We start from the raw sequence: 17677 nt of genomic DNA, 5'->3' as shown, positions 1-17677 counted from the left end.
GAACTGTTTGAGCTAATGTGTTCTAGAACTGTCTGGGCTAACTAGTTCCAGAACTGTTAGAGCTAATGTTTTCTGGAACTACCTGGGCTAACTTGTTCTAGAACTTTCAGAGCTAATGTGTTCTACAACTGTTCCAGCTAATGTATTCTGGATAGTCTGGACTAACATGTTCAAGAACTGTTTGAGTCAGTGTTTTCTGGAACTGCCTTTCTGAGCTCATGTGTTCTGGAACTGTCCAGACTCTGGACTGATGTGTTTTAGAACTTAATATACAAATGTGTTCTAGATGTTTCTGTACAAAAGTGTTCTAGAACTATGTGGATTACTAAGTAAATATGTTCTAGTTTTATTGGGCTCTGTGTTCTGGAACTGTTTGTTTTAATGTCAGAGAAATTGTAGTAAGTAGAACTACCACTCAGTAATGTCATCTGGGTATGTTAGATTCTAGAAGCTGCTCCAAGAAAAACTGTATTTCTTTTAATACCGAATGACATTAAAACCTTACAGGACTTATATGAGGCTTGCTAACAGTGTGTTATGCAAATTCATGATGTCAGCGAGCATGAAATAGCAGCAATGCTAACCAATCAGCACTCAGCAGCAATAATGCCTACCAATCAGCACTCAGCAGCAGTAATGATAACCAATCAGCACTCAGCAGCAGTAATGACAAACAATCAGCACTCAGTAGATATAATGGGTAAAAGAAGTGGACACGCTTCCTTCAAACTGGCTGATAATATGTTGTACATCTGTTTGGGCTGAAGTTCTGTCGAATCTCTGGACTAATCTGTTCTAAATATCTACAGCAAAAATGTTCTGGACTTTTGATATGTTTTACACCTTGTAGTCCAGCGGCTCCCGGCTCTGTGTTTTATTTTAGTGATGTTCCTGCTCTAACACACCTGATCCAACTAATCCAACAAGCTAGTTAGAGCAAGAAAACATTAAAATGGTTCTAACAGGGAGAGCTTCAATATTTTGGAATATACTGTTGCTATCCTAATAAATCTATATCTTCAATGTGGAAACTTCGCAGGAAATGAAAATATCATTCTCAGCTTTGAACAAGAGTAATTTTAGACATATATATTTATATTGGTGTATTTTATATGAAATTTTAACAGAGTGTAAATGGTAGCCGGTGTTGTGTATTTCTGTAAAAAAAAATGATGATAATTTTTTTTACAGTTGGGAACAGCTTAAAAATGTTTATTTAGACAAAAATAACCAAACAATTCAAAATTGATGCTGGTGAATCAGACATTTGTATTTATTTATTTATTTGTTTGTTTGCTTGTTTGTTTGTGTCTGAGGGCAAAATTTATCCAAAACATCCCATAATACTAAGACCCAAAGCTGCAGCCCAGTTTTATTGACTGCAGACTCATCATCACTAGGACGCCCTCGCCATCACTCCAAACTCTGGCATATTAGCACTGATCTGCTTTAGCATATGCCGCTCTACTATGCCAAGCATGTGTGTTCAAGAGAGAAAAGTGTGTGTGAATGTGTGTGTATATTGTGTGTGCCAAACATAAGCTGGACAGACGCTAAACATCTGGCACTGAGCTACACTCTCGGGCATGATCAGGAAGATTTTCTGTCTCTCTCTGCACTGTTTCATTAGCATGAATGTTACAAGTAACATTTTTATCAAAGCAATTGACCTGTCTAAGCTCCGCACACACATTACATACACATTTGTACAAATCTTGTTCTTTTGCAGCTACTGTTAGTTGGACAAGCTACACAAAATGCTGGCAAAAATCCCATTTAACCTACTGAGAACACACTGTATATTATAGCACACTCAATTTATATCACAGTACCTACATTTAGAGTGAGTTATTCATTCAACCTAATGAGAAACTGTAGAACAGACTCAGTTTATATCACAGTACCTACATTTAGAGTGAGTTATTCATTCAACCTAATGAGAAACTGTAGAACACACTCAGTTTATATCACAGTACCTACATTTAGAGCGAGTTATTCATTCAACCTAATGAGAAACTGTAGAACAGACTCAGTTTATATCACAGTACCTACATTTAGAGTGAGTTATTCATTCAACCTAATGAGAAACTGTAGAACACACTCAGTTTATATCACAGTACCTACATTTAGAGCGAGTTATTCATTCAACCTAATGAGAAACTGTAGAACACACTCAGTTTATATCACAGTACCTACATTTAGAGCGAGTTATTCATTCAACCTAATGAGAAACTGTAGAACAGACTCAGTTTATATCACAATACCTACATTTAGAGCGAGTTATTCATTCAACCTAATGAGAAACTGTAGAACACAGCCTAGCAACAGTGGAGACAAAAGAAGACATTTGTGGGAGGAGCATGGGTGGATCAATAAAAGAAACATAAGTAGGAGAACAAATATCCAGAAACAAACCAGAAAAGAAAGTGAGTTATCAAAAAGAAAATAACAGTTGAGATTTTACCCTCCCTCTCTCTCTCTCTCCCTACCTAAGCATTTCTTGCCTTAAAGAGCATCCACAAATTGCCCCAGCTCCACAGTGTAAGCGCTAATTAGCTTGATTTTGAATATCCAGAAAAAGGGTCAAGATCAATCGACACGTTCAGCCTTGGAAACATCTGCTCTTATACAGCCTCACATTTACTCATCATGGTGTTTAATTATATTAACTCCGCTGGCGTATAAACGCTGTCATTTATACCGTAACCCTGTGCCATATTATTAAATGAACAGAATTACCATATTCGTCCTTTCACTGAAGACTGATGAAGAGCTTTCACTGTGCTGACAGTTATGCAGCACTGTGAGGCTTCCGAAATCATCTCATGCACACAAACGTTCCTCTAGTTTATGAAACTGATACTGTCTTTTTTCCACCATAGCTTTAATTACTCACATGTTTAGGTATTTATTTAGTGAACCATACATTTCATACAATTCTCTCTTTTTATTTAGTTTCAGTAGTACTGCATGTCTGGTGGAGTACAGCTTAGTCAAATTAACATGTTTAATGTAAAATAAGAGTTATTAATTTAGAATATCAAGAGCAATTTGGCTATTTTTAGCTATTACTGTCATTTTGCCATAATATTTGAATTTATTAATATGACACTGAGTAAAAAGTGATACCATGCGTTTGCTTTTTCTACTATGGTCTCGAGATGAGTGAAGATGAAGGTAAACCAAGAAACTTACATCAGTGTGTGTGTTCAGTGGGCTTCATTTAAATAAGATTAGCATAAAGGCAAATTAAACACAGAGCTTTGGTTTGAACGGCTGTAAATATGCAAATTTACACTTGTCCTGGAAGCCGAGTGCAAATACAATACCACTCTAACGATCATTTACATTAGAGATGACAGGAATAAAGATGAAGCCATGATGAAGTCAAGATTAACACGGGTTTATGTATCAGACCAAAAACTTTGGCCCAGGAAAAAAAAATTACATATAATACATACATATATATATATATACACTTTTGTTTTTTCTGTGCAAAAGGCAAATGTGTGTGTGTGTGTGTGTGTGTGTGTGTGTGTGTGTTCATATATATGGGTCGTTCTCCATTCGTATATATGCAAAAAGGAGAGCTTCATTCCAAACATACTTTAGTCACTGGTGTTGTATGAATATGGTGTAACTCCAGTGACTGTGACTCCAGTGACATTCTGGTTAAGGATTTTGTAAATTGTTGATCAGGTGACCTTTTATGACCTTCAGTAGTAAAAGTGATATAAAATTTTAATTACCCAGCCATTAAGGCACATAACGCCAGTGACATATAGAAGTTATGAGCTGCCTGATCAACAAAATTATTAATAAATTAACAAAATACAGTGAGCAAGTGTGGACTCGCCTTCTCATGCCTCGAGATGCTTCCTCTCTGATGAGCCTCGACCCAAAGAAGCAGTTTAATAGAGCTAAAAAATACTGTGTTAAAATGTAACATAAGAGTCCTGATAACACCAGTGACCAAAATCTCTGTGACAAACGAATTTTTATAATAAAATACATTTTTTAATAAAATACGTTAATAAAATACATTTTTTAATAAAATACATATAAAATACATGATTTTTACAATGTAATATCACATTAATGATATAAAAAGTAAACAAATCTATACAATTATACAATTTATACAATTTCTTAAGTTAAATATTTTAAAAATATTGTTTTATTTTAAAAAATGGTTTCTTAAATGTTATATATTGTTTTGTGATAAGCTGTTTCACGCATGCAGAGCAACTATGAAACAAGATCAAAAAAAAGAAAAATGAGAGAAATCATAAAGATTTTATTTAATCTTATGTCAACTGTGTAAATGTCTTTTAGACATTCTTTTGGAGCTGTGCCTAATATTTTAAGCATCTTTTTAAGCCCTGCCACCTTTGTGACATGGTTTTCCCTCCAAGTGGAGAATGAGACACATATATATTCACAAATAAAATGTAGTTTTAGTATATATTATTTTAGTTGAGTGACTGATCAGTAATCTCCTTTCTTCTACATGTTTATTCATTCTGATATGAGCATAGCGCTGTTTCTTTTGTGATTAATTAAATAAGCGATTGATGTCAAAGGGGCAGTTAAGCTCTTTAATTTACTAACAGTGTGGAAGTTTATTCAGCTGTCTGAAGGAAACCAATCATACTTTCACTCTTTTTAATTCATGCTTTGTTTAACACTTAGAGGTCGAGTTATTACTTAATTACATAAAAATTTGCACAGTTACACAATTATGTTTGATTTACATTCTATATGTATTCAAATCTATGTTTTTATGTTGCTATGTTTTTACGATGCTAAAAATGTGGCAAAAATGTCAAGGTGTGCATTTAAAAGCCTACACAAATCAGTAACTTGTCATTATATGCAAATATTCTACTCTTCCACTCAAACACAAACATCCTAAGGACTGAAAGTTTACAAGCTACAATTTCCACACCATTACACTCCATTTGTTCCAGCACGATTTTATTAGTAATGTTTTCTGATTGTTGAGTGATGTATAGTAGAATTTGTATGACTAAACTAAGTAAAGATAAATGTATGTGCTTTGCTGTGCAGATGGTCTCTAACTAACAGACAGCTTTGTAATAAGCAGCTTCAGAGTGGAGTAAAGGAAATCAAACTTTCCTCTTTCTTGTCCATCCACTCTCTCACCAACTAACTGAACAAAAAGGCGAAAAAAACAAAGAAGAGATCAAAAATCCAGCTACATTTCAGCACTAATGACGGTGTAACTCTGTGTTCACACCGGCAGCGACTTTTCTCCTGTCACCTAAATCGCTGGTCGCTCATTGCCTGTGGGCATTTCTGAACCCCAGCTGACCGTTGGTTGCCATGGTTTCACTGACGCCAAGCACAAATCAGGTACCCACTACAAATAAAAACTCTGGTGAGAAATCGCTTGTGTGCTTATTTTTATGTAATAAAGTATAAAAGCTGCAGGTGACCATTCAACTCATTATCACTAGTGGACACTTCAGAGTCTTCACACACGTTTGATACACTCCTAGCAAATAGGGTCCTATATACACTGTGAATTTACCTTTATGCTACATACAACAGGAAACAAGATCTCAGATGTGGCCCAAATGCAGTGATTTTAAAACAATCGTAAAATGTTTCTCTCTTTGTGTGCCTACTATTGAGCTCTAAGACTTGCATTACACCTTCAATCTGCATTTCTCTCTCTCTCTCTCTCTCTCTCTCTCTCTCTCTCTCCAGGCACAATAATGGCTGCTCTCCTGTTTTTTCAGCAGAAAGCAATTTGCTACAGAAATTAAGCTGGCCTGGAAGCTGGAAGCCAGAGAGGGAGTGAGAGAGAAAGAGAGAGAGAGAGAGATGCTAAACGCCTGGCGCAAACAAAACACTACCCTACATAATACTCAAACACACCAAACCAGACCACAGCAAAAACAAACAAGACCAAACAAACACAGAGCAGAGCGCTGCACTGCTTTCTGCAGAAGAACACTGACAATGGAGTGATGCAGCGCCAACCTGAACGTCAGTACCTGACCTCACTAAAGCTCTTGTGGCTGAATGCAATCAAATGGCAATGATTCAACATCTAGTGCAAAGCCTTGCTAGAAAATTAAAGGCTGTTAGTGCAGTGAAGGAGGAATAAACTCTGTATTAATTCCCTCGACTTCAAAAGAAACCTGGACGAGCAGGAGTCTGCAAACTTTTGGACACGTAGTGTATGGACCGTACTGCAGCGTATTGTATCATGCAGCATTAACATATTAAGATAGGGCTCATTTTCAGCCACTCCTTATTTTTGCTGTACCTAAAAATCAAACCAAAGTATCAAACCGGATGATGAATTGTGTGAACTGTTGTGCCTCTAATGACTACACTGATAGAAAAAACACTGCCCCATTCCTTCACTGTCTCATCCCTCCTCTCTCTCCTCTTGCGGTCTGCTGCTGTGTCCAGTGCACAGGTGGTCAGTGACACACACACACACACAGTAGAAAGACGCTAGACAGGCAACTAAGACACACACACACACACACATTGGCGTTGTTTTGACTTGAAATTATTAACCCCCTCACAGCTGTCGAACACCCCCACACAGCAGAACAGCTGGTGAAAGGAGAGAGTGAGAGAGAGAGAAAGAAAAAAAAAAAGAATTGATATGTAAAAAGGGAGAGAACAAGAGAGGAAGACAAGAAACTGAGGAAGGAAGGACAAATAAAAACACCAAAGAAAGCAAAAAAGAGAACAAGAGAGGGAGAAATAGAAAAGGAAGAAAAAAGAAAGTGCTAAAAAGTTAAAGAAAAAGAAAGATGGAGAGAAGAAATAAGAAGAAAGAAAAAGGACCAGTAGACAGATATTTGAGAAAAGGCGAGGAAGGCAAGAAACAAAGAAAGGAAGAAAGAAAACAAAGAAAGAGCAAAAAGAACATGAGAGATAGAAAAGAAAGAAAAAAGAGTGATAAAAAGTTAGAGAGAAAGTGAGGGAGAAAAACAAGACGTAAGGAGAGAGAAAGGAAAGAAAGATGGAGATTTATAAGAAGGGGTAGAGAGGGAGAGAGAGGTTCTGTATGAAAGGCTATCCAGATCTTAGTGAAGATAAAAATCCAGCTGAAAGATGGAGGATATTTCTCTCTTATAAAATTTAAAGACCTGCTCATCAATTTCACTCCTGCCGTTCCCCAAGCGTGTCTTTCAGAAAAACGATCTGAAATGATGAGGTAGATCGGCCCTCTCCACATGAGCAGAGAGAAAGAGAGAGAGAGGGGAAGGACGACTAATAAAAATTTTATTCTCTGTGTGGAATGATGAGAGAGTCTGATGGAGGATGGCTAGGCTGGCAGACTGACCTTTTCAGACTTGATATATATTTAATCTCAGCCCCAGAAGCTCCGCCCACAGAGTTACACACACCACCTGATGTTTATCGCACACTGAGATAGCAAGATGATCACAGTTTACTATGTCCGCTCACTGGCCACTTTATTAGAAACACCTGCCTTGTACTTCCCCTCACTGGCCACTTTATTAGAAACACCTGCCTTGAACTTTCACTCACTGGCCACTTTATCAGGAACCCCTACCTTGTACTTCCACTCACTGGTCACTTTATTAGAAACACCTACCTTGTACTTCCACTCACTGGTCACTTTATTAGAAACAACTACCTTGTACTTCCCCTCACTGGCCACTTTATTAGAAACACCTACCTTGTACTTCCACTCACTGACAACTTTGTCAGAACCCCCTACATTGTACTTCCACTCACTGGCCACTTTATTAGAAACACCTACCTTGTACTTCCACTCACTGGCCACTTTATTAGAAACACCTACCTTGTACTTCCACTCACTGGCCACTTTATTAGAAACACTCGTTTTGCGCATCCATTCACTGGCCACTATAATAGAAACAACTATCTCTGCCAGTCCCCCTTTCACCACATACATCACTGAAAAGGCTCCAGCACTGATCACATTATTTGGTATGTATATGATAGGTGTTTCCAGTAAAATGGCCAAAGAGTGTATCTATTTATGCATATGTATGTCTGTGTATGCATGACAGAGAGACATAAAAAGAGAAAGAGAGATGAGGTGGCTGTACTCACTCTCTGCATGTGTGAGCAGCAGCAGTGTGGTCAGCAGTAGCAGGGTTGGTGGTGTGTGTGGCATCGTTTGGGACGACATGCTGCAGCACAAACCCACACACACACTCAGAGTGCTGGAGTCTCCTACAGACCAATCACAACCTGCAGAGAGAGAAAGTGAGAGAGAAAGAGAGAGAGAGGTAAGCACATGAATGAAAGACATTGGATGCATGCTTTTATATCTTTGCACATTGCTCCCACAGACAGAGAGAGCGAGCCTAGAGCATCTCTTTTTCTCCTTTTTAACAAGCAGAATAGTAGTTACAATCTAGAAGATATTTTTTTTTTTTATCAAATTTTCCTGTTGGAATGCGGCCTGTGCAAACGACTCCAACACTATTCATACTGTACTTTTTCCCTTCAATATGTTAAATTTCAGCAAACAAATTGAAAATCTGCACCAAAATCCACAAAATCAACAAACCGTGATCTAAATTTCAGCAAACAAATCGAAATTCTGCACCAAAATTCTTAAAACCAACAAACCGTGATCTGATGAGGGGTGTTCAAACTTTTGCATACAACTGTTAATATTAGGCAGCCAGAAAAAATGTTCAAAACGATTTTTTTGGGCAGTAAATGTGTTTTTTACCTGTAAAAAGCACTATATAACATTAGAATAATGGCCAATAAACATTAATACCTTATAAACTAACAGTCATCTGTTTTATGTAGGAAATAAAAATATATTTAGAAGAAAACAGCTTCAGCTCCTGCCTTTTTTTGCTGTATTTTAGCCATCAGATAGATTTGTTCAGTTCCATCAGCTTCTGATTTCATTCCATCTGACTGAATTTAATGAAAGGCTGATTAGATGAAGTAAGCATGGCTGTAACTAGCTATGAGGACACTGAGATCCGGACCTCTGTACCTTCAGAAGGGTTTTTTCACTTTTCTTTGTTTATGAGATTAAATGTAGAAACAGCACTCTTATTTTAATGTGGTAGTCTGCTCAGGGCCGCAGCCACGGCGTCACAGACCTGCTCAAATGGGGACAGAATATTTATTATGCCGCATTTTCATGATAATGAAATGTTATTTGTTTTCTGTGAGCGCTGTCACTGTATTATGGCCAATCAAAATCTGCCACACTCCATATTGTTTTCCTCAACCCTCCAATCACTGCTTAGCAACTGCTGCTATCAGCAATTACTTCAGTACGTTATCAGCGGCCGTAATGTTTGTAACTAACGTTAGGACACTGAGGTCCTCTGAAGTTTCGGAAGGGTTTTGTTAGATTCATTGTGGAAAAAAGCGACGTATCTACCCACTGAGCTGTGACTGGTTCTCAGCTGACCTCAGAACAGCTGTGGCTCGGTCAGAGACTTTACTGCCCGTTCTGTTTATCTCTGTATGAGACGCTACGCTGCCCTGACTTCTTAAGATGTTCAGGTATGCAGCACACATGCTATAGGCTGACATATAACATAACTATGGTCAAAATGGCTGTAAGTATTGTATACTAACTGTAAATACTGGATTTCCTTGAGAAGAAATCTGGAAATGGTTAAGCTAACACATTCAGATACTAAAAATATGAATGGACTGTTTTATTTGTACTGATTACAATGTGAGCATATTTTTCAACTTCTAAATGCTGCCTGTACCAGACCTTCTCAGATGGCGTAAGACATTTGCATAGTACTGTACATAAGCACTACAACAGTACTACATATAATATTGTATTGTAGCTTGTGACAAATGCGTTAACTCATATCTAGCACTGCAGCGCAAGGCAGCTTTACTTTAGCTTTTATTTAGCATCACTCCACTGGAGACATTAACATGTTAACATGTTATGTATATTCCTCAACAGCCATGAACATCAGCCAGGATACAGGACACCCAAACACACATATAAAAAGCAGTAACAGGATTTTCTTTGTACGGTACACACGCTCTCCGGTGCTCTCCTCCAATAAAGGATAATTATCTCTTCTTATCCTTTAATGTGGATTTTACTGCACTAACAGATCCATTACAGCTTTACAGCTGCTTTTTCACTGTACACTCTCCAGCCAATCTGCTCTTCTCTCAGCTTCACCTTAATGTCAAACAGTGATACAGAATAAGGGGTAAACACTAAAAGGCCTAATGGCAATAACATCTCCAAACACATGATATTTCAGCTTTACTGCCAAATGTTACTGGAAAATCTTAAAGCTAAACTAGTTAAATCTGTAGAAAGAAGAAAACGGCTTCCCGAATAAGAACCGTAACGAAACCAAACACATCAGATACTGACCGCAAGGACTATGCAGTCCTTTTAGATCGTAAGACTGGAAACAGCACTGATCAGCAATCAGGGAATTTAATTTTGATTTTGGCCAATGTGTAATTTGTGAGGCAGGTAAGTGCACTTGTGCCTATTTGAATGCCGTGGAATATCTTTTCAGTTATAGTGTACAGGCGTGGGTCAAATCCAAGATAGCAAAAAGGCAAAACAGAGCAAACATAACCAGAAGGTCAAAGACAAAAGGCAATGATGAGAAATCCAAAAAAAGAGTCTAATACACGAAAATGGCAACCAGCAAAACAGAAAACTAGGAAAGTCATATGACACAGGTGAAACAGACCAGTATTAGGATGAGGTTGAACAGTCACATTATCTCCAAAGGGATTCTGGGAAATTCTGGGAAAATTCTGGGTGTGCGCACTGTACCAAACACTCCACGACATAACCCAGGATAAGTGATTGCGTGAGAATCTACATAGCAGTGAAGCAAGAAATCCTACAGTGTGCAAATCTCACATATCGCTGTTGTTAAAACAAAATTTTCTATCTCCAAAATGATAACTTTACAGGAGAAGGAAAAAACATACTTTACTTTTAATGTAAGTCAGTGAAACCAGACTTTTTTGCAAGTCATTTTGGGTCATTTATTTTGGTCCACTCATCATGAAACTTACAATGTAAAGGGAAACAGGCATTTTCAAATTATGTCAAAAACTGAAAAACGACAAATGTATGTAGATACAAGGTTTTGTTCTGACAGCAATATGGATGAAATGAAGATATCAGTAATTGAGATGACAGAGTGGCCATTTCAACACAATCCACCACCAAGAGTTCAGTAAGTTGTCCAAATACGTGCACTCGTATTATGAGATCACGTCTAGCCCTGCGAGACCAGCGCTTCATTACAGTGCAGCTTTGCATTAATGGCACTGTGTGTTCTTGGAATTATTAAGCAAATCATATATTCTTACATTTCCATCCAAAATCTCAAGTCTATACTAAATTTGGAAACTGCGTGCGGATACACCGTCTGTATCTAATGCTGTTCATTTATAATGCTGTGTGTATATAACACTATGTGTGTATGCAGGTCAGGTTTTGGCCGCTGGGTAAACGGTGTTTAAGCGCAGCGCTGCTTTATTCCCTCTAAAGCTGTGTAATATTTTCTGTGCTAATTACGGTGAGCTACATTTCCATAATAACACATTAGGAATACGAATACGAGAATGTGCAGCAATTTTATCCCTCTATTCGCCCTTCTGTCTCTTACGTCTGCTCTCTCTTTCTCCATCACTGTGTCCTCTCTCTCTCTATTTTACGCTCCCTCCCTCCCTCTCTCTCTCTCTCTCTCTCTCTCTCTCTCTCTCTCTCTCTCTCTCTCCCCACCTCTACCTCACATGCTGATTCAGATAAACAAGGCCATCTGCACGTTGTGTAACAAGGGGAGAGGAAGAGAGGTAGAGGGGAGAGAAAAGACGAGGCAAAAGGAGAAGAGAATGGAAGAGGTAAGAGAGAAGCAGAAGAGAAGAGAATAGAAGTGAAGATAAAAGAAGATGCCAAAGGAGGAGAAGAGAAATCTAAATATATGTAGATTGCTTATTACTCAACACTAATGTCTGTTGATGTTGACATTGAGGAGTACTGGACGAGACAGAGAGAAAGGGAGAGAGAGAGAGAGTAAGTGAGAGAGAGAAAGATAGTGGGTGGAGCCTGGCATGAGAGCCCCGTCCTGACACGACTCTTTATAGCAACAGAGGAGTCTGTATGTGTACGGAAGTCCAGTTTGGCTCTCAGCTGAATCCTGTGGAGTGATGTCACACACAACGCTCTTCTACAACCATCTGTAACTCTCTCCCTCTGTAGCTCTCTTTCTCTATTGCTGTATCTCTCTCCCCCCCTCTCTCTCTCTATAGCTGTATCTTCTCTTTGTCTCTAGCTCTCTCTCTATTGCTATATCTCCTCTCCCTCTTGCTGTATCTCCCCTCTCTCTCTCTTTCTCTCTCTCTCTATTACTGTATCTTCCCTCTCTTTCTCTCTCTCATGCTGTATCTCAACTTTCTCCTCTTACTTTATCTATAGCTCCTCTTTCTCTCTCTCTCCCTCTATCTCTCTTTTTTCTCACTGTATCGCTCTGCTTTCTCTCTCACTGTATCTCAACTCTTTCTCCTCTCTCTATTGCTATATCTCCTCTCTCTCTCGCTGTATCTCCCCTCTCTCTCTTTCTCTCTCTATTACTGTATCTTCCCTCTCTTTCTCTCTCTCATGCTGTATCTCAACTCTTTCTCCTCTCACTTTATCTATAGCTCCTCTTTCTCTCTCTTTTTTCTCACTGTATTGCTCTGCTTTCTCTCTCTCTCACTGTATCTCAACTCTTTCTCCTCTTACTTTATCTATAGCTCCTCTTTCTCTCTCCCTCTCTCGCTGTATCTCAGCTCTCTCTCTCCTACTTTATCTATAGGTCCTGTTTCTCTCTCTCTCACTTGCTGTATCTCAACTCTCTCTCCTCTTACTTTATCTATAGCTCCTCTTTCTCTTGCTGTATCTCAACTCTTTCTCTCATCTTACTTTATCTATAGCTCCTGTTTCTCTCTCTCTCTCGCTGTATCTCAGCTCTCTCTCTCCTCTTACTTTATCTAATAGCCCCTGTTTCTCTCTCGCTGTATTTCAGCTCTCTCTCTCCTACTTTATCTATAGCTCCTGTTTCTCTCTCTCTCGCTGTATCTCAACTCTCTCTCTCCTCTCACTTTACCTATAGATCCTGTTTCTCTCTTTTTCTCTCACTGTATCTCAACTCTCTCTCCTCTTACTTTATCTAATAGCTTGTTTCTCTCTCTCTCTCGCTGTATCTCAGCTCTTTCTCTCCTCTCACTTTACCTATAGCTCCTCTTTCTCTCTTTTCTCTCGCTGTATCTCAACTCTCTCTCCTCTTACTGTATCTATAGCTCCTCTCTCTCTCTGTATATCATCTCTTTACTCTTACTTTGCTTCTTCCTGCCCTCTTTTTTCCCTCTCTCTCTTTCTACTTACTTCACCAATTTACTCTCTCCTTCTTTTCTCTCTTTTTCTCCTTTTACGTTTTTTTCCCTCTCTCTCCCTTCTTGTCTTACTTCATCTGTTTCCTCTGTGCCTCCTTCCTGTCTTACTCTCTTACTTTTGTGTCTCTCTCTCCCCTACATTTCCTTCTCAATCTCCCATCTCTACCCTTTCTCAGTCTCTCGTCTCTTACTTTAATCACTCTCTCACACACTCCCTCACTCCTTCTTCTCTCCTTTCGTTTCCCTTTCCACCCTATTCCTCTTTCTCCTTATTCTTTCTGATCTTACTTTATCAGTCTCTCTCACCTTTTACCATTTTTGCCTTTCCATCTCTGTCTCTGTCTCTCTCTCTTTTTCTTCCCTCCCACTTTCATTCATTATCTCGTTGTGTATCCCTGGTCTGGGTCGGTGGCATGCACAGATCACGTAGGTTATATCTGAGCCTAATTAAAACAGGTAGCCCTTTGTTCTCCACTGTTATTCAAAGCCTTTCACTGATAGCATCCTGCATTATTGAACAAAGCCTTACAACACAAGCCAGCTTAATTAAACAGAGAGAGAGAGAGAAAGAGAGAGAGAGGGGATATCTATCCGTCTCGTTCGATTCTTATCTGCCGCTGATGCTGAGAAGAAGGGATGGATCCTTTGTTAAAAGAAAAATTCCCATTACACCACGTCCCTCATAACACGCGCAGGCGCTGTTTCCGCTAGCAACACCCCGTGCCACAAAGCTGACAGATAAGTAATGCTGAGTGTCTGCGGTGCTGACAGACGATTTGTACATAAACGAGAAAATGGCACCTCATCTTCCTCCACTGTTTCTAATGGGACAGAGAGAGAGAGGAGACAAAGAAAGAGGGAGACGGACAGAAAGAAAGAGAGAGAATGAAGAAGAAAAGGGAAGAGAAAAACTGGACGCTGGAAATTAAATTCTGCGCTTCAGTTCAGTCCAGATTAGCCGCTCTGTGTGAATCAGTCTCTCAGAAACTCACTCAGATCAGGGCTGCACAAGATATTGTGTGATAATCTGTATCACAATAAGCCCTTAGAGTCATATAGAATGGTTTGCTGTGAAATGCTCTGTTCTAGAGAAACATACAGAGTCAGAATCAGTCACAGTGGTGATGATAGGAACCAGACATCCACCTCTAAAAGCTCCCTCACAGTAAATGGTTATGAATACACTGCCTGATGTCTGAGACACTGCTTTGCAATAGTTATGTGAGAAGGTTTTGGCCTAAAACCCTATTTGTAACATAACTTTTAACATGCAGGGTGTTGTGAGGCAAAATAATCCTCAAAGAAACCTTTTTTTCAGATTTATCACTATTTTACCATCATCTACATATTAAACCTCAGAAGACGTGTGTAGGTTCACTGGTGGTTTTGGACAGTAAATAAAATGTCTATATTTGTGTTGTAGACATTGTGACCCCTGGTTCCTATCAGCACCACTGTAAAGGCATCTGAGTCTCTACACTGTTAGACATAACGACTTTTTATAACCTAAAGTTTTAAAACAGAACAATAAAATAAAAAGCCTAGAGACGAGACAGGGTGTGTGGAGTGAAAATATAATTTCAGTGGATTATGATACAGTTATGTTCCCTGACTAAAGGTACTGAGATGTACCCTTGAGGGACAAGAGGGGTACTGCCTCAGTGACCTTTTTTTCTGAGAGTGTACAATCAACCATTTCACAACAAACTACTCTGCATGACTATTTACATCTCAACCACTGAATTATGTACAATGTCTGAGAAAAAAAAAAAAAACTTTAATAGAGAGTAACAGCCTCTAAGACTTTGCTGTGAGGATCTGGTTGCATTTAGCCACAATGGATTTAGTTAAGATGTTGGATAATTAGTTCTGGGTCACTCCGACTCCTTCCAAAGGAATTGGATGGAGCTCCATCAGTGCAGAGAACACAGTTCCACTACTCCTGATGCTGAGGGCTTTATAACCCTCCAGCCCAACTTGACATTGGGCATGGTGCACCTGACATTAGGCTCATGTGCAACTGTTCCAGAGCGTCCCATTGTATTAGTCAGTGCTTTTCTATGGAGATTATATGAGCTGTGTGTGTGCAGCTGAACACTGCTGTCAGCAACGGGTGACCTTAAAGTAAAATAAAGGCTGGTTTTAGGTTGGGGTGGCCAGCTAGCAAGCATTAAGGCCCAGAGACACTGATATGGTGAGGATGATGACCACAAACTAGCCAGCTTCACTATAGTTAAAAACATCATGACTACAGAATAGCCTGGCTGGTAGAGTCTGATTAACCAGAGTTTTACAGCACTAGGAGTAGATGTCTAGTGTAAATGGCTGAAGACTTTCATTGTGAAAAACTATTTCAGGGTTCTGCCATTTAGTATTGGTGTCCGAAAACATAGACTATCCCACAATGCACTGCAATAAGCAGTGTACAACTGATAAACCCTAGCTGATAGACGATGAGCATAATGTACCGCATTGTTTGGTTTGAAGATTTGTGGCAGCTTTTCTGTGGAGGATTACCGAGTCCAGCTACAGTGACTACATCTCCGCTGAGCTCTCTATAGACCTATTCCAGACGTAAGTAAGCTCTTCTCATATGTGCAGTCAGACACAGCATTTACAAGGGACTGGTGGCATGCCGTTTATAGTGTTTGTGCGATGAAATCTGCTGTCGTACAGTAATGAGTAGACCCGTATAACGTAGAGTCCGAAATCTTTTACTACCTTCACGAATTTGGTTCCCTATAATAGAGTCCTATACAGTGAGCCAAATTTTCCCATGTAGGGTTTAGTGATTAGGGAACCATTTCGGATATTGCATTTGGTTTGATTTGTTCTTGTCTCTTTCCTACAGTACTCAGTTTTGTTTTCTTTAGCACAGTCAATCACCACTGTTAATAGTCAGGTAAGTAGCCTATAAGAACTACCACAGCACCATCTCACCATCAAGTTCTCACCATCAGGAGAATCAGCAGAGGTTTTAACATATTGCCGTTTGAAAAATTCAGTTTTTTTTTTTGCATGATCAATGGTGGCATCCAGCCATGTACATGTTGCCATGGTGATGATCGGAGGAAAGCTTTATTAATCTCTTTTATTTATTTAAGATGAAAAAAGGCAGGAAGATACAAGAACTCTGCACCTTTGCTCATGATGACTTTACGTTTTGTAATATTTTACTGGCATCAGAGATTTTCTTTTTTAAACCATCAGAAATCTGGGGAGGCCTTGCTTTTTGGCCATACCACTCTGTACCTATACCAGTGTTAGAAACAGAGGACTTAAAAGTGCTAATGGAAGGTCAAAGGTCAACCTCATTTGAATGCTCAGAGCAAAACTGGTAGGATAAGCATGTATATATATTTATATATACACATCTACGGAGCCTGTGGGGTTCCTGTTTTACATAAGGACAATAGGTGGATTTAAACACGTACAAACAGCAGCACGTCATGCTGTAAGTCAGTGTGACAGCAAACAAGCTTTGATTTGACTCGCCTTGCTATATGCAACACACAAACCTCAGCACCTCATCATCACCTCCTTCTCTCTTTCTCTCTATCTACATTTTCTCTCTTTCTCCTTACCTTCTACTCTTAATTATCTCTCTCTTCCATTTCTATTGTATTCAGACCTCAGATATTCACAAGGATTATGTTATGATCTGTTTAAACCCAAGGCATTAATTGAGTTAGTAATAAGCTAAATATATACAAAATCATCACTTATAGGTACCTTTCTATGGAGGTGGCTGTCCCAAACCCTAACCATAAGATTTAGAAGTATCATGAGATTGATTAAAAAAAAAAACGCTGTCCCTCGTTTTCACTTCACCACTGAAACAAAGAGTTTTAGTCAACAGGTGGAGTCTTATTTCAGCCACACCCCTGCATTTTAGAGCAGGACATGAGACTGTATCACTGTCCTTCATGGCCACATGGTGAGCAGTTAGATTCCATTGTTCTGAAGTAAATGTGTCTGAAAAGTCTGAAAATCAGTGTGTAACATTAGGAACGGTCACTACTAAAAACATTTTGTTTTAATTAAAATTTTATGATGACTGTCTAACATTTTCAGTTAATCAAATTACTGAAAATCACCAGAACGGTCAAGTTTTGGTTTGTTATGATTGCTTTGCTTTGAGACAAAATGTAATGTTCACGATTTGTTTTAATAAAATAAACAAACTAAGGTACGGGGTTATTCAAAGCAAAAGATTTTAGTCTAACATCCGAGTCAGGTGAAAGTCCAAAATGTGTTTTCAATTGTG

The 17677-nt window shown here is 38.9% G+C and overlaps 1 protein-coding gene across 1 annotated transcript in view; it reads right to left on the bottom strand.

The window, feature by feature from the left end:
- Positions 1-17677, bottom strand: part of LOC118816675 (receptor-type tyrosine-protein phosphatase delta-like) — a 701473-nt gene that overhangs the window by 192936 nt on the left and 490860 nt on the right. Inside the window, exon 10 of the mRNA XM_036583195.1 lies at positions 8098-8238. Within this exon, the coding sequence (XP_036439088.1) occupies positions 8098-8176 (79 nt within the window). The 5' untranslated portion in view covers positions 8177-8238. The remainder of the gene's footprint in view (positions 1-8097; positions 8239-17677) is intronic.

Source organism: Colossoma macropomum, unplaced genomic scaffold (genome assembly GCF_904425465.1).
Source record: "Colossoma macropomum unplaced genomic scaffold, Colossoma_macropomum, whole genome shotgun sequence".
Classification (NCBI taxonomy): domain Eukaryota; kingdom Metazoa; phylum Chordata; class Actinopteri; order Characiformes; family Serrasalmidae; genus Colossoma; species Colossoma macropomum.
Note: the sequence above shows the minus strand (reverse complement) of the source record. Positions and strands in the feature narration are given on the sequence as shown.